The 18,313-nt window shown below is 43.5% G+C and overlaps 1 protein-coding gene across 2 annotated transcripts in view; it reads left to right on the forward strand.

Moving 5' to 3' along the window:
• SUGCT (succinyl-CoA:glutarate-CoA transferase) overlaps positions 1–18,313 on the forward strand; it is a 325,094-nt gene that overhangs the window by 106,134 nt on the left and 200,647 nt on the right. For both annotated transcript variants that reach the window (XM_029062275.2, XM_029062276.2), the window contains one exon: positions 1,654–1,756. In XM_029062275.2, coding sequence (XP_028918108.1) covers positions 1,654–1,756 — 103 coding nt within the window. The remainder of the gene's footprint in view (positions 1–1,653; positions 1,757–18,313) is intronic.

Here is an 18,313-nt window from a genome sequence, read left to right on the forward strand (position 1 = left end):
GTTATTTTTCCTTCGGTTACAGTTCATGCATGCAGTTGAGTGGGGATCATTTTTAGCCATTTCAAAACCAGTACCTCTAGTTTCCTGAAACATGACTCAAGGTCTACTAGATATCAGCTGCAGACTCTTTCCCCAAAATGATACTTAACGTTCATATCAGGCCCAGAAGACCTGTTTCTAGTAGTGAGTGTCTTGAAGAATCTGAAGAAGTGAGATTGCAGACTGTAAACTTCTTGTAGGCAGGGATTGTGTCTGACAACTCTATTGTTTTATCCTCTCCCAAATACTTAGTTAAGTGCTCAGCACTGAGTCAGAGCTCAATAAATGCCATCGATTGATTAATTTATAATAGCATATATGTAGGGGAACCAAATGGGGAATGCATGGGCCGAATGGAAAGAACATAGGTCTGGGAGTCAGAAAACCAGAGTTTTATTCCCAGCTTTGTCAGTGGCTTGCTGAGTGACCTCGGGCAAGTCATTTAGCCCCTCTGTGCCTCAGTTTCATCATCTGTAAAATGGGGCTTTAATACTTGTTCTCCTTCCTACTTAGACTGTGAGCCCCATGTGGGACAGGGACTGTGTCCAACCTTATAAACTTGTACCTAACCCAGCCTTTAGAACAGTCGTCGATACATAGTTAGTGCTTAACAAATACCATAGTTAGTTAATTGGTTGATTAAATGAATTTTTTTCGCGTTTGCCATTACCTCTCGCACCCATTTTCCAGTTGAAGAAGAAGTTTTTATTCTTGTCTTTGAGACTTTTGTCTCTGGAAAGACGTATTAAACTGATAAGAACTCAAAATAGTTTTGCCGTTCTGAATTCCCAAACTTCAAAGGGCCATAGAACTTGTAAATTTTAGAGGTCTTCATCGACCTGACTGTGTGGTTGTCTCTGCTGTGGCTGAAGTGGTCATTCTGTCCAACTTTGATAACAAGATAAAGAGAGAATAAGTACACAGTCCTTCTCGTGAGCGAACGATCCCACCCATTTATTTACCCGAGGTTTAGTAGAGGAAGTGGATGTGATGAAGTAGTTTGTAAACTGAAGGTCTCCCTTTGTAGCCATGTCCAGAAACTGGAAAGGCAGATCGAGTTTAAATTACATAGTACAGTTTAGTTCATGTCTAAATGACCTTAATCCAGATTGGGAAATACCGGGTCTAATAAATCATGTATTTAATGCCTGTATCAGTCCAGCGGCCGTGGCTTTTAATTCCGACATATGATTCAGATGTGATGGAAAGAAAAAGGCATTCCTAGTAGCACTTATTTGAGATAAAACATAGGATCACGGAGTATGTTGGGGTAGACCACATAATGTCAATCCTTTTGTTTAGAGGAAAAAAAAGGGAAGATCATTTCTATAATTAAGGGCCGGAGGGACTCCATTGGTCCGTGTTTGAAATTGCTGATAATTTTGGTTTGCCTCATGTTCAGACAATCAGATTGAATTGTAAATGGGCCTAACCATGTTCTTTCCCCTAAGGCTTGTCCTGTGCATTTCCCAAGGAACACATGCAGCATATTTTGATTATATTATCTACTACCAAGAAAGGAATCAGTGTGGAGTGGGGAGGGGAGGAGTGCTATACATTCTTTAGAAACTGAAACCTAGAGTTCAAACCACAGGCTCTCTTGTTTGTTCCTAGGTTTGCGGAAGGAATGACCACCAAATGGCTCCATCTCTTTGAAGGGAGCGGGATTCCATATGGTCCAATTAACAGCATGCAGAGTGTGTTCGCCGAGCCCCAGGTTAGTGCTCACATACTTCAAAACTGAAATCTGTTTTATCCGGAGTAGTGATTTTCCTTTTTTCTGTCAAAATCACAGTCCATATTAACAAGTAGTGGTATTTAGCCTCGAGCTCAGGGCAGATTGCTCGGGGGATTCATTCTAGGTAATATCTGGATCCCAGCCTCATGGAAAAATGTAGTCTGCTGGATTTGCCGTAACAGATAAGATTCCTGTGGAATCTTGCCTTGCCAGCAGTGCAAGTTCATGGATGACATTTTCAAGATGGGGGCTCACTGCTTCTCAGGAGTTTTTAAATTTAGAGCTCAGGTCAGGAATATAGGGAGAAATCCCAGCTGCAGGATTTTGGGGATATCGGAGCCCTTCGTTAAGCCAGGCCTCTTATTCACTGGTCCAGAAAACACCTGACTCCTTTAGAATTTAGTAAAGTAAATGGGCTTTGACCTTGCTTGGCAACAAATTCCACAGGTAGGGGTACTGGCTTTCACACGTTTTTCATTCATTCATTAATTCAATCATATTTCTTGAGTGCTTACTGTGTGCAAAGCACTGTATTAAACGCTTGGAAAACTACAATACCACAATAAACAGACACATTACCTGCCCACATCGAGCTTAGAGGGAAGAGTGCTTGTGCATGAGATTGGGAGAGGCCAAAGATTCCTCAACGGGCTTCTTCCACAAGGAAAAAAACCCTGGAGCAGAAGGCACCAGGAATATTTGGATGAAGCCCAAGCAATGGGTCTTGGTTCTCTTACGTCCCAAAGTCAAAGCAGGCACACACCTTGAGCCGCAACACACCTCGAACACACCAGTGCGAGTGTCACCAGAGAGTGCGACGTGACGCTTCCTGTCCCTGCAACCTTTTGTCTGCTCAGTTGATTGTTCTACGACCGAGAGGTTAGACCGCAGGGACCTGAGATCTTCCGACGCTGTAATCCCCGTTCACTATCGTGGGGTCGGGCTGACAGTGGTGAGAAAAGCCCTGGAATCTGGGCCCCCTCAGCATTACACATCTCTAAAATATCCATTTTTATTCAAATTTCCAACACGGCACACTCTCTCTCACACGCACAAATCATACAACTTCTCAATAATCAGCAAAACAACAAACATGAAGAATGATAGGGGTTATCCAAGCATTTTTAGGGTCCATTATCCTTAATGAGATTCTGAATACTTAGGCCATTGCATCATAGTTCTTTCCTTCAGATATGCTGTTCCTCGACTAAGTTAGGCAGACAATATGCTTCTAATTCTCTTTCCCTTTTTTGGTCTCCCTTCCTCTTTCTCTCTTTTCTACCTTTACTCTCTACTCTCCTCCTCTAGCCTCCATTTACCTGTGTGTACGTGGGAGATAGCTGTGTGTACGTGGGAGATAGCTATGTGTACGTGGGGGATAGCTGTTTGTCTGTGGGAGATAACTGCAGAAAACCAGTTTGGTCTACAGCAATCAGAACGGGGGTAAGCGCCGTACAATAGAGGCTTTGGGAAAACCATGACACCAAGAGGGAGAAGAGAAAAGAGAACCAGACACCGTGGATAATAAACATGACAGAAGAACAATGGAGAATCTTTACGTTCGCGGGATGCAGACGGGATTGTCCTTCACTCAGCCTCACCACTTACACTGATATAATCTCACCCTCAATAGGATAATCAGCAAAGCCAAAGGATGAGCGCTTATGTGTATATTCATATGTGTGGGTGTCTGTATTCTAGTAGATGTGTCCACTGTAGAAATTGTTCTTATTATTTTTTACTAAATGCGCTTGCCTTTCCTCATTCAAATTGAGCCCCTTATAGAGCAGCAGAACCAAGCCTGAATTTTTCATTTTGTGACTGCTAGCTACACAGTTCGTGCTCGTTAAATGCAATGATAAGAACAATTCAAGATTCAAATCAGAAAGCAAAGGACCAATGCAGAAAATAATACTCTTTGTTTTAATATAGAAGGCTTTAAAAAAACAGGTCTCCATAATGCCAATTTCACATCTGAACGATTTACTTTTTTAATCTCCCACATTTGCAAATATCAAGGAGGATTTACATGTGAATAGTTTTTTCCCTCTATCTTTCCGAAGGATCCACCAGAAAAAAATGGGTTTCAATTGCAGCATGAGACAAAGGAAAAACATGTGTTGACTGTCAGGATAGAAACTGGAAAAGGCTATGAGAGAGGTTGTGGAATCACCATCAGTGGAAATTTTTGAAATTAGGGTAGACAGTCCTCTCAGCCGAATGATTTATGTATTCACCCTCTTGGAAGCAAGAGCTTGGACCAGATGACTGGTTGAGGACCCATCCAAGTATGTGATTCCATGATTCTCCCTATCTTTAACTGTTGGGTGCTCGACGGAAAATGAGTTAGAAAGCTAGAAGGACATATCCAATAAGATTCTCAGTTAATTGCCAGTTAGGGTTTCCTTCCTCAGTGGTTAAATAGAGGTGGCTGTCTAAATTGTAGTGGGTGGCCGTCGAAAAAAGCAAGTGCAGAAAGCCGCCATGCAGTACCAGTCAGGCAATACTAGGGAAGCAGCATGTCCTAGTGGGAAGGGCACGGGTTTGGGAGTTAGAGGACCTGGGTTCTAATTCCAACTTCACCACTTGTCGTGTGACGTTAGGCAGACTCTTAAATTCTCTGTACCTCAGTTAGCTCATTAACTCTCTCTTTGTCCCATTTGAACTGCGAGCCTCATGTGGGACAGGGAGTATGTCCAACATGATTACCTTGTGTCTTGTATCTATCCTGGTGCTTAGAACAGTGCGTAGCTCATAGTAAGTGCTTAACGAGTACCATTAAAAAAATGTTACCAGTCCAAATCCTGTCCGTAAGGACTTACTGAAGCAAAGCCTCAAACGATGTAGCATTGTAATGGACAGTCAAATGGACATACAACAATTAGAAGTGGAGTAACAGTCTGCAGAAATTTAAGAAAGATTATGATGCCAAGAGGAAGAAATGAAGTCTGTGCCTGGAGTATTTTTCTTAGTATTTTTTTTGAGGCACAGAGAAGTGAAGTGACTTGCATTATCACACAGCAGGCAAGTGGCAGTGCCGGGATTAGAACCCAGGTCCTTCTGACTCTCAGGCCTTTGTTCTATCCATTAGACTGCACTGCTTCACTGGTGCTGTTTTATGCTGGTTCAGCAAGGTGATAGGGGATAATTTTTGTATGCATGTAGTACATGATAATTCATGTACTTTATTTTGGATCCCACAGCAGAAGGGATCAAGACTCTTCTTTTACCTAAATTGGATATTTGTGGAGATGTTGCCATTGCAAGTCAATCAATCAGTCAATCAGTCAATCAGTTAATCAAATAAGAGTATTTCTTGAGCAACTACTTTGTGCAGATCGTTGTACTAGGGACTTGGGAGAGTTTAATAGAGTTGATAGACGTGAATCCTGCTCTCTGGAAGCGTACGATCCAGCGTAGGGAGATAGCCACTGAAAGAATAGACTGTAAGCTCATTCAGTAATCAGTCAGCCATATTTAGTGAGCGCTTACTGTGTGCAGAACACTGTACTAAGCACTTGGGAGGGTACAGTATAGCAATAAACAGACGTTTCTTGCCCACGATGAGTCCAGAACTCATTGTGGGTAGGGAACGTGTTGACCTACTCTATGAAGCGTACCCTCCCCAGAGCTTAGCACAGTACTCTGCACACAGTAAGCACTCAATAAATGTGATAGATTGATTTAGGAGAAAGAGAAGTGGGTATGTATATGAGTAATAGGTTAAGCAATTTATATATATGTGTCGAAGTGGCAGTTGGGGGCTTCCATAAGAACTCATTGGATAAATGGAAGCTTTCATTTTGCTGGGCTGTCACAAGTGCTCAAGGAATACAAGGGCTGGGATTCTCCTGATTTGTTGTGAAACGGGACTAATGGCCTCTGCCTCGGTGACTGGGAGTTTGTGAGGAGCCATGAGTTAATGCCTGGAAAGAGTGTTGAGGTCATCCACGGGAAAGGCAACATGTGCATTTTTGGTTTTGGTTTTGTCGAGCCATCTCCACAAGGGACTTAACAAGAGGAAGTGGATTGAAATAGCAGTAAGATTCTCTTCCACAAGCTCTAAATTCACTTTTAAAATGTCAAAATATGAATTGAAGGATAAATTGAAGTTCAGGAAGTGGTTGGAAATTTTGAAAATAATACTGCTTGCAGAGGTCTGTAAACCGATACTCTGATAAATTCACCTCAGCCTTCAATAGCCGGTAGAGCTTAACGTTTTTCTCATATTTTTTACTAAGCCGCCGTTCTTTGTTGTACTTTTAATTCCATCTCCTTCTACCTGTTTAAGTTCCATGCCACATATCTAGGGGTGATTCCCCAGACTGCTCAACTCACATCCAGTTTCCCAGGCCCAGCGCAGACGCGTCTTCTACGTCGTATTTATTGCTGAAACAAGTCAGAAAACCACAAAGTTGAGAGATCGGGACATTAGTCCCTTAGCTGTGAGGAGGATTGAGTTGTGTGTGCAGATTGAGGTAATAAAGACGATGCATCTTCACCGTGTGGGGGGTAATGGTGTCTGACATTGTTCCCAGCAGACATTCTTTGAATGACTGACCCTGCTCTGGGTTACAGACAGGCTCTTTCCGTAAACCAAACCAGAAAGTCATTTCTATCCTAGTTGAGTAGCTGCCAGATTAATGGATCGGGCTCTTATTGGGCACCGTGCAATAGTGAACTGCCCTATGGCCGGATACTGTCTTTTCTAACATTGGAAAGAACATAAGCCATGACACCTGTGGATTGGACTAAAGGACGGAAGCCCAGGATTCTGTCTCCTGCAGTGGCACCTAATGATAATAATTGATAATTGTGGTTTTTTTTAAGTGCTTACTGCGGGCCAGGCACTGTACTAAGCACTGGGGTAGATATGCATTAAAAAGTCTGGACACAGTCCCTGCCCCACAGAGAGCTCACGGTCTCAATTCCTGTTTTCCACATGAGGTAACTGAGGCCCAGAGAAGTGATGTGACTTCCCAAGGTCACACAGCAGACAAGTGGCGGAGCCGGGATTAGAACCCAGGTCCTTCTGACTCTCAAGCCCGTGCTCCACCCACACCTAAGAAGCCTTGGAAAAAAAAAGCCATTGTCTTCTTGACATCCATCTGGATGATAGGGTGTACTGCCCACAAAGATTAGAAAACACTTTCTTGCTGTTCCTCCTTAGCGGCTTCTGAAGGGGTGCCTTGGTTGAAGAAAGCAAGATAAATTAGGGCTGTGGTACAGTAGGCTGCAATGAATCGACCTATGTGCCAAAAGGCGAACTGTCCCACTGGGAGGATTATCTGAAGTCCTGGTCGGGGGCTATCGAGGGCCTTTGTGACTACCGCAAACTAGACACTGGCCAGGCTCTTTCTTCCGCTCCTCTTCCTTATAGGGCAAAGGCCTAAGATTCCACATAAGCCAGGTGAGGGAAGCTACAGTAAAAACAATTAGAGATTCTCCCCTCGTCACTTCTAGCAAAACTTTCTTGTACTTTAAGAAAAAAGGAAGGTTTTTTAATTTTATTTTCATCAACCTGACTGATGTAGTTCAGGATGTCAATGCTGGTTTCCCCCGGCCTGCCCTGTTCTCCTTCCGATGAGCTGTGGGATCTCTTGGCATTGGGTCTAAAGCCGTGGTCCTGTTCGGATGTGGGATCACACCATGGGTACCCGAGGATTTGGACAAGGCGCACGCAAATGGCTCTCTGCGCACAGTGTCAACTCATCTGCACATTATACTGTGCATCGCTCTTCTCGGAAGCCCGGGGCTGTTGAGTGTGGGAAGGTGATGAAGGGAAAGGGACGGGATGGGGGTACAAGGAGATCTATCTCTGGTTGGGAGCTCCGAAAGAAGAGAGGATTATCTTTAGGACCCAACTTGTAGCCCTGAGGGCCAGGTGGTCCATTTTAATATCATCTGTCGAATGAACTTGGATGACAGCACAAATCGCCCAACCCCGGGACCTTTTGCTAACATAATTAATGACCACAATCACACTTTAATTGAGCTGCCAGAAAATGTGAAGCTTTTACTCAACCCCAGAGCCAGGTGATAAGTTTTTTCCATAGATGGATGGAAAGTCATCTACCTTTTCCCCACTGATTTTGCACTTATGGTCATTTGCAGTGTTAAAATGAATCCTACAGGCATCTTCGCTGTTAAGTCAATCAAGAGGGGATAGGAGGGAGTGGTGGGAAGAGACGATGAAGGATTTTTTTTTTTTTGTCCAGGGGTCACCGGTAGTTAAGGAAAGCTCTCAGAGTCACAGTTTTTCCCCCAGTTATATATTGTTGCAAAAGGTTCTGTGAACTCAGATGATGCAGTATAGCCTATCTGCAAGAAGATTTTAATAGCCAAGCTATTTCCAAACTCCAAAAAATATGTTCTTTTAATCAAGCCAAGATCATAGAGTACATTAAAAGAATTCTTAAAAAGTTTTAAAAACTTACTAGATGACCTCAGTATGGTCCTATTTAACATACCCTTGGGAACATGTGTATGAAATACATTGTGGTTTGAGGTTTTCCAATCTAAACAAACTTAAAAGAGAGTAGTTTTTAATAGAAACTCTTCAGATTCCTGCAGGAGACAAAATAAAAACAGGTACGTGCCTCATCTTGGGGGAAGGTTTTGAAAACATCATTGTCTTTGTCTGTGAATGCCCAGCCTGCGTTTTTCCTGCTTGGCGGTTTGGGATGGGATTCTTTGATTTGAATTTGCAGTGAATGTAATGCGGTCCCCCTAGCCGAGCAGGCAGGCCCAGAAGACCCCCAAAATCTACACCTGGGACCCGAGAACAGGCAGACTTATTGTTCACACTTGACTTTTCCCAAGGGCTAGGAGCTAGCGGGGAAGGAGATGCACGTCACCAAATGGCATCATTAGGCGAGCAGTTACTTTTGAACCACCCAAGTTGAGTCCATCAGGTGTGAGACATCCACCCTGATGCATCACTTCTGAGAAATATTGGGAGGGAAATATCAGAACTGAAATATCACAGCTGGCCCTGATTTTAACTTGGGCCAAACACCTGCAAGCTCTAAAAGGATACCAAACCAAAACTCCACCCTGGGGCAGTGGGCCAACCCTCTACAACCCTTCCCTGACTTTGCATCACCATAAAAATTAATTTAACATTTCTACAGAAACCTTATTCTTCCTGTCCCAGAAGGCCATTACAGTTCCTTTAGCAGATCTTCCGAATGGGATAAATATGCCCCAGAAATAAACATAGAGTGAAGTACTGAAATATTTGATTGCTGGAAATTATCTGTTGTTTTCATCTCATTATTTGTGGAAGCTTGTGAAATCGGACGTTTTATTAATCTCTAGGCTCTCTCGGATTCTATAAGCAATTTCGCTGCAACACATTCTGGCAAAATGTTTGTAGCATCTGGAAAGACTCCAATATTCATAGAGCGAGGAGGAAAATCACCATACGCACCAAAAGTGACCGAGCTGTTTTTCAAGCGTTTTCGACGTAGAAGCGGTTTCTTGATGCACCTTAAGGATTGTCTTCTGAGTGCGTTTAGTTAATGTTTGTTGATATGTAAAATGTTGGATTCCACTGAGGGTTTTTCAAATCAAACAAAAGTATATTCTTGTCTATAATGCTGTGGGGATTTACAGGGGATGATGGCCTTAGGTAATGTAGTAATTCGTAACAGACAAGGCAGAGAGGAATTAAATTTTCTGTGCACCTCTCATTGTATGGACCTGTTTATATTATGATGATGATGGTATTTGTTAAGTGCTTACTATGTGCCAGGCATTGTGCTAAGCACTGGGGCGAATGCAAGCAAATCAAGTTGGACACAGTCCTTGTCCCCTGTGGGGCTCACAGGCTCAGTCCCCCTTTTACAGATGAGGTAACTGAGGTACAGAGAAGTGAAGTGACTTGCCTAAGGTCACACAGCTGACAAGTGGTGGAGCCAGGATTAGAACCAACGACCTTCTGACTCCGAGGCCCGTGCTCCACCCACTATGCCATGTTGCTTCTCGTATGTAATATACCTTAGATAAATAAACAATATCAGTGTTCCCTGTGCATGTGTTTAGATAGACACAGTGTCATAGTTGAGATTATTGTGATCAAATCATATAAAGATGAAATGTTAGCTCTTCATTCTTATTTAAAATTTAACAATTGCCTCAATAGTTTTCAATCATTTTTCTCCATGTGGCTGTATTGAAAGTATGAAAAGATCCTGTTAAATTAGTGTTCTAAAGGAAAATCACTGAACTGTCCCAAATTAGAAAACCGAAATCATCAGACTATTTTCTACAGGGTACATTGATCTCTACATTGAAGAGTTGAAGTGGAATAGGAAACAGTTGCTTGCATTTCTCTCCTTCCTGGCTGTGGTCCCCCTCCTCAGCCCCCTTCAGTTCACTAGGTAGTAACTGTTTGAGTAGCCCATGGCTGTCCGTTCCCTTTGCCGGTTCCACCCCGGGAAGGTGAGCAGCAGCGACGTTGCTTCAGTACCGTTAAGCTGACTGTGATGCTTGACTTTTAAAAATATGGGTATTTTAGTGACATCTGAAAGACCTCTGCTAGAAATCACTGTGGCATCTGTGGAAAGTTCAGGGCTCACGGCCATATAGAATGAGGTTGAACTCTTCAGTTCCTCAATAGTTTTTCAGTTTGGTCTGAATTTTGATGTTTGGTTGGTGCCAGATTACGTCTTTTGGTTTCTTCTCCTGTTTCAAAGGCTTTTGATAATGCTTTTAGCCACTTCAAGCCAGCATCAGCTTCCAGATTCATTTCCGTGTTGACAAGTAGCATGGCCTAGTGGAAAGAGCACAGGTCTGGGAGTCAGAAAGCCTGGATTCTAATCCTGGCTCCGCCACTTGCCTGCTGTGTGATCTTGGCACTTAACTTCTCTGGGCCTCAGTTTCCTCTGGTGCAAAATGGGGATGAAATACCTCTTCTCCCTCCCCCTTAGACTATGAGACTGTGCTGGTATAGTGCCCCGTGGGCAATCGAAAATATCACTACTGCTAATGGTTTTATGATGAAATTTTGCTTTCGTTTGCCCAATGGCCTTTTGTTATTTGTATTTGACCTCCCCCACTTAGACTGTTAGCCAGAAACAAGGCCTTAATATCTTGCAGTTTTCCCATACAAAGTCCAGTGCTATATTTATTATAGTACTTTATTAGCAGAGACCAGTACAAAACTCAGGGCATTTTGGCCTGAAGCAATCAGGAGCAGGGTAACTTAGTGACCCTGCCATCCAGGAAGGTGCAGTGGCTGGGATGAATCTAAACTGCCAAGACTTGGAAAGACAGTAGTGTTTGATTGCCTTAATGACTCCTGACATCAAGCCTGCGAAGAGATTCTCATTCTCTAAGGACTAGCAAAGTGAGAATGACTTGAATGACCGAGGACTAATTTCCCGTAGCTTGCAATGAGAAATATGTAGCAAGCTACAGCTGAGAACCAAAGAGAGCCTTTTGATATGAATATTAAGTGTGATAGAAAGATCAGGCAAAGGAGATTCATCATTTTTTGCTGACATTCATTACATGTGCGGCTTTTTTCAGAGTTACTACAGTCCTCTGTAACTGAAGAACCCAAGGACTTTAGAGATCAAAGTTTGGAGGACCCTTTGGAGAAAACTCAATCTAATTTTAATGCCTATTGAAAATAGCATTTGGAAAACCTTCCTCTCTGTGATCTTTACATCGATGACAGTATATTGAACTCGACACCCCAAATCTCCTTGAAAAAATGAGGACAACTATCCAGCTGGTGAAGAAGGGTAGAATGTTTGGAGCAGTTGGAAACCCCACTGAAATCTTTAAGTGAAATAGTAGGTGGGAGGGGGTCTTGCGTCCTGCCACCGATGATCCGAAGTAATGAGGAAATCTCAGCAGACCCTAGGGATGTTATGGTTGTGATAATATTAAAACAGGAGATGGTTCTGACTGGGTCGGCTGAGGAATTACTTCGCTCTGGCGTCATGGAATCAATCAACCAATCAGTGGTACTAATCGATTAGACTGTAAGCCCGTCAAACGGCAGGGACTGTCTCTATCTGTTGCCGACTTGTTCATTCCAAGCGCTTAGTACAGTGCTCTGCACATAGTAAGCGCTCAATAAATACTATTGAACTGAGCATTTACTGTGTGCAGAGTGCTGTACTAAGTACTTGAACTGGAGAGTACCATACAGTAGAGTTGGTAGACATGACCCCTGCCCTCAAGGCATTTATAATCTAGAGGGAGAGACAGACATTTAAAATAAATTACAGATAGGGAAAGCAACAGAGCATAAGGAGATGTAAATAAGTGCTGTAGGACTAGGTGGCCCGAGTATCAAAATGCTTTTAGGAAATCTACTGAACCAGTTTCTTCTACAGGTTGAAGAGAGTCTGTCGGTATTTCCCCGTGGGCTTAGAGCTATATGGGATACGTCGATGTGATCGCTAATGCTTACCCAAAAATGTCAGGACCAACGTAATGACCTGCTTCTATATTAGGAAAGTCTTAGACCTTGCTAATCATGAATCAAGGTGGAGAATTCTTTTGATGTTCAGAGGACCACTGAAATTCATTTACCATTTTGTATGTCCCCTGTGGTGATATGCGAGCAATAATTCTCAATAATGGATCTATTATAGATCCCTTTGAGACTAAGGAAGGAGTTATGCAAGGCTGCATAATCACTCCAACACGTTTTTTGTTACTTCTTTCTAAATTACTTCATCTAACTACCGATCAACTCCCACCCTGAATAGAATTAAATTACAAAACAGATGGAAATCTGCTCAACTGCAGCTGGCTTTGCTTTAAAACTATCAATCAGTCATTAGTATCTATTTAACACCTACTGTGTGCTGAGCACTCTGCTAAGCAAGCACTTGGGAGAGCACAATAGAATAGATTAGCATAATCCCTGACCTCAAGGAGTTTCCATTTCAGCAGGGTAGATGGACACTAAACCATTTACACACAGAAGAGGGAAAAGAGGATCTGTATGCAAGTAAGTACTTAAATAGGAGGGTAAGGTAAAGCACATTTGACATGTACATAAAACTAAGACTGCCTCAGTCTCGATCCCTGAACTTCAGTTGACTGAGAGAAGCCTTATTTGAACGATGGGATTATTGAATATCATCCAACAGACTCAGGTATTTCAGCCAACCCTCCTAAGGAGCAACCCATTCAAATTCCTGGGGGGATGTTGCAGAATATCCTCCTATGAAAGAAGCCATCCCGCCCAGAAAACTGACGGTGGAGAAGAAATGTAACACTTCTTCCAAATGGGTCACTCCAGCTTTAGATTCCCAAGTGTTCAAGAACTGTGATGCTAGCACCCGGGGCTTAGAAGGGTGCTTGGCGCATAGTAAGTGCTTAACAAATACCATCATCATTATTATTAGCACTGAAGACAAACTTGTGCTTTACCAGGTGTCCCTATTGTGTTGCGTGGAGCTGAGAGGTGTCCAGCATATATAAATAAATATAATGTATATTTAAAAAAATTTGTAATAGTTGTTAAGCGCTTACTATGTGCCAGGCACTGTACTAAGTGCTGGGTAGATACCAACTCATCAGATTGGACGTAGTCCATGTCCCACATGGGGGTCATAGTCTTTGCCCCCACAGAGAAGTCAAGTGACTTGCCCAAAGTCACACAGCAGACATGTGGGGAAGCCAGAATTAGAACCCAGGTCCTCTTACTCCCAGGCCTGTGCTCTTTCCACGAGGTCACGCTGCTCTTAAGATGGATGACGTCTCACCATCCATACTGCCTGAATAAAATCTCAGTCAGAGAGCAGAGCACATAATAACACGGGCAAGGGTAATAGTAGGATAGAGAAAACATTCTCTGCATCAGTCAGTCCTATTTATTGAATGCTTACTATGTGCAGAGCACTGTACTAAGTGCTTGGGATATTACAGTGTTTAGACATGTTGGTATAGACATGTTCCCTGCCCACAAGGAGTTTACAGTCTAGCATGTCCTCAAGGCTCCCCTCAAAGTGCAAAATAAAACAAAGTACCATGGAAGACTTTGGCTCCGAATCCCTCCATAAGGAGGAGTGATACTATTCGAGGTCAGATTTTTGGAGCCTTAAACTGTCAAAGGGAAAAGGAGAGAAGAGAGCACAGCGCTCAATAGCTCTGAACTCCCTTCCCTCTACAGAGACATTTGCCCCAGTAGTAGGGAACGAGACTGGCTTCAGGATATAATATAATGTAGTAGTTATTTTGAAATGGGATTTCTTACGTACTTACTGTGTACCAGGCACTGACTAAGCTCTGAGGTAGATACCAGCTAGTCAGTTTGGACACAGTCCCTGTCCCACAAGGGGCTCACAGTCTTAATCCACATTTTACAGATGCGACAACTGAGGCACAGAGAAGTTAAGTCATCTGCCCAAGTCACACAGCGGACAAGTGGCGGGGTCAGGATTGGAACCCAGGTCCTTCTGACTCCCAGGTCCATGCTCTCTCCACTAGGCCACGCTGCTTCTCAATATTAACTCGTGTAATAGTCCCATGCAAGCACACAAATACTATCCATGGAAAGAAAAGTGAGTGTTACTCCTGCTGCTGAAACATTTATTATTGAGCACCAATTATGTGCTCAGCACTGCTTTGAAAAGCTCTGCTTGCAAGACATCTCCGGGATAAAGGGATTACCTGACAAGGGGGAGTTCTTTGTTATTTATGAAGCTGGGAGGGAATCCCCAGAGGTTTAATAATGGGGCATTTTACCACCTGAGAAATTGGTTTAGAATCCTGCCTAAGAAAGGCTTTTCTCCAGCTGGGAAAAAATGGAAGAGAAAGGAGCCCTGATAACTTAGCCGAAAACCTTGATTCATTCATTCATTCAACCGTATTTATTGAGCGCTGATGATTTTCATCTCTGCCCTTCCTTTCTGGACGAGAAAGTCAAAACCAGGCATCTTGACCAAGGAAATGGTGCTACATTTTGAGGGAATTCAAAGTAAATAAAATGCGGTAGGAATGACATGTCTCCATTCAGTGCGCAGATAAAGCTCCTTGTACTTAGGAAAGAGGCACTTAAACCCCAATTTGATCAAAAGATTGCCTGGCATGTGATCACACAAATATCAGACTTTGAACAGATATTAGATCGGATATCTTCCGCTTGCTTATTCGACCTGAAACCCCCGCATAGTTAGTGTTCACTATTTTCTCTGGTGGACAAGACCACAGACCCCATGCAAATCTGGACAAAACTACTCTGACCTTAAGTACCTTCCACTTCATAAGTTATGGCAGGCAGTTAATTGTTTTTTTCATTATCTGTATCTCCCTCTTGCGAAGGAGGAGTAGAGTCGGGAGGGAAGAGATCTGGACAGATGATGCCAAATAAATGAGCCAACTTTGTCTGCCATTTGTCAGGTTTCCAAATACTGGCATCCAATACTCCAGGAAGACTTTGTGTCATTACTATCTTCGCTCTTGTCCCAGAAGTGATTGAATGTAATCATGCTCCCATTTACCGTTCCAACAAATGATCAGATGAGAAACACCAATGGGAAAGGAAGCATCTAGAAATATCATTATTAATGTTTCCGGGACACATTCATATAGATGCGTGCATATGACACTCATTAAGATATCAACTCTCAGGCACATTCTCAAATATTCTCCCTCTCTCTAAAGTTGGACTCTTGACAAGTTAGATTAGGGATACCTTGGAAATGATACTGCAGTGAGCTTTGAGGATAGTATGTGCATTTAAGTATCCTGGTAGTAGGGGCTATATTAAATAGACCGTGGTGTTTATATTTTTCCAAAGGTTTGCAAACTAAGCCAGATGAATGTAATGGTAATAGCCGTTAATTATCTTTATGATTATGATGCTATTTATTAAACTCTCCTATTTGCTAAAGGATAGAGTAGGTTCAGGTTTCTGAGATCGGATACTATACTTGTCTCTCATGGGAGACACAATTGATCTTAACTCCATTTTACAGATGAGGAAACTGAGGCCCAGAGAGATTAATAATAATAACAATAATGTCGGTATTTGTTAAGCGCTTACTATGTGCAGAGCACTGTTCTAAGCGGTGGGGTAGAAACGGGGTAATCAGGTTGTCCCACGTGAGGCTCACAGTTAATCCCCATTTTACAGATGAGGGAACTGAGGCACAGAGAAGGGAAGTGACTTGCCCACAGTCACACAGCTGACAAGTGACAGAGCCGGGAATCAAACTCATGACTTCCGACTCCCAAGCCCGGGCTCTTTCCACTGAGTCACGCTGCTTCTCCAAGTGACTTACCCATGGTCATTCACCAGGCCAGTGGCCTGGGTTTCCTGACTCTTAGCCCTGGGCTCTTTCTATAAGCCACTGCCTCCCCGATATAATCCATTAGTCCTGGGGTGAGCAGGTCTCAAGAACCAAAGAGCTGTGAACCAAAAGCCTCATAGGGTTGGGGGCTGCAGGTCAGGAAACTGAAACATTGCTGCAAAAATGTTTACTTGTGTTTATTCTTCATCTTTCTCTGCCTGCAGTTACACTTAGCTCTTGTATCGTAACTTGTATCGGATGAGAAGCAGTGTGGTCTAATGGATAGAGCACGGACCTGGGAGTCTGAGGGACCTGGGCCCTAATGCAGACTCCTCCACTTGTCTGCTGTGTGACCTTGGGCAAATCATTTAGCTTCTCTGTGCCTCAGTCACCTCATCTGCAAAATGGGGATTAAGGCGGTGAGCCCTATGGGGGACAGGGACTGTGTCCAACCCGATTAACTGTATCTACCCCAGTGCTTAGTACAGTGCCTGGCACATAATAAACACTTAACAAATACCACAATCATCATTATTATCATTACTATTATATTGTACTCTCTCAAGCATCTGATCTGATGCTCTGCACATAGTGAGTGCTCAATGGGTACTATTGATTGATTGATTGATTGATTGAGGCCAAGGGTGAAAGTGAAAAAAAAATTCCTTTAGCTGGGGAAGCGAGCTGGTGTTTCTGGGCTTGGGATGTGGCAGCAGGCAGGGGTGAGCAGCTCTTCCTGGGGGGCATTGAGCAGAGAGTGGGTCTACTGCCGGGGGCAGGGAGGGTGGAGGCAAGCAAAAGATGTCAGCGGCCGGTGCTGGGGTTCAGGCCGGGGGATGGTCTGGGCCTACGCCCACTATTGTTATATCGTCTTCTCCCAAGACCTTAGTACAACACTCTGCACGCGGTAAGTGTTCGATAAATACGATCGCCTGATCGTATCAAACAGTGTGTCTGCTTATTGTTGTACTGTACTCTCCCAAGCGGTTAGGATAGTGCTCTTCGCACAGTAAGCGTTCAATAAATATGATTGATTGACTGCAACCCGCTGCCACCGCCGGGGCAGAATCATTTTAATACCAGCGCGACCCTTCCTGCAAATTTTTTTCCCAGTCCGTGATTATTTTCACTCTTCCTCGAGCCACAGAGCATAAACTGGCTTGGGTTTACACCGAGAGACGCGTGGCAAGAGAAGAAGAGATGTGTACGGATCATGGTTAAGAACACGAATCTTCTTCTCGTATCTACCCTCCTGGGGGAGGTCAGCAGTTCATAAATATTGCCAACTCCAATCCAGCGCTAGAGAAACAGTCCCTACCGCTGCATCTGCCCTGGACGATTGTGTTTTGGGGAGATCATTTTTCAGTAGGAAGTAGCGCGGTATCTGAACTCTGCATAGACGGGCCAAACACTGATCTCCTAATTAATGGCAGTGGTGATCGAGCTGGGTGGACAAGGAACATTAGGGGACCGTTTACCCTTCGAAACCTGCCTTCAAGCTCAATTCCGGGCCCTGTTAGCACGGCGTCTGCCTGACCGATAGGAAGCATCTCAGGGATTTCCACCTTCGGAGTCCGAAGGAGCGGGAGGAGGGAGGGCCGAAGGGGAAGAGAACGGGAGAACGCCCTGAGACGGGAATCGCCAACTGATGCAGAATCCCTGAGCCAATCAGGAGGCACACATAAGGAAGCAATTCCATGGGCTGCTGCCTCGTCCGCCTCAACCCAACTTAGCGATTTCCAGGCCAACCAGGCTGAATTGCGACAATGATTCCCAGTTACTCAACTCCCTTTTGTTAACTTGAAAACAAGGCTGTTAACTTTAATGCCATTAAGAAGCAGGTGGCATCCATTAACTTTCTTTTCATTCTCTTCAACCTGCCGTCATAGTTGCCCTATTCAGACACATGCAAAGAGTTACTTGTCCAGAGTCCTTCTGAGTCAGTGAGAGAGCAGTTAAAAAAAAATAATATGACTCCTGGCATCCAGTCGAGTGTTTTCTTGCTAGGAAACTGAAAAGGAGAGCTCAAGTCCCCGGTGGAAGAAAATCCTGACCAAGAAGAGGGTGAACAATAAGACGCAGCAACCACTGGAAAGTGATGTCTTAAGAAAGCATATTAAGGGGAGTGTGGAGAGGGATACGAAGCCAGAGAAAGATGAGAATTGGAAATTTGATCATTTGAGCATATAAAATGTTAAATAAAAACTGAATCATATTGCATTCCAAAGAAAAAAAACCATAGCAAACTTGTGACCAGCACTCTTTAAACCTC

Source organism: Ornithorhynchus anatinus, chromosome 4, assembly GCF_004115215.2.
Source record: "Ornithorhynchus anatinus isolate Pmale09 chromosome 4, mOrnAna1.pri.v4, whole genome shotgun sequence".
Classification (NCBI taxonomy): Eukaryota; Metazoa; Chordata; class Mammalia; order Monotremata; family Ornithorhynchidae; genus Ornithorhynchus; species Ornithorhynchus anatinus.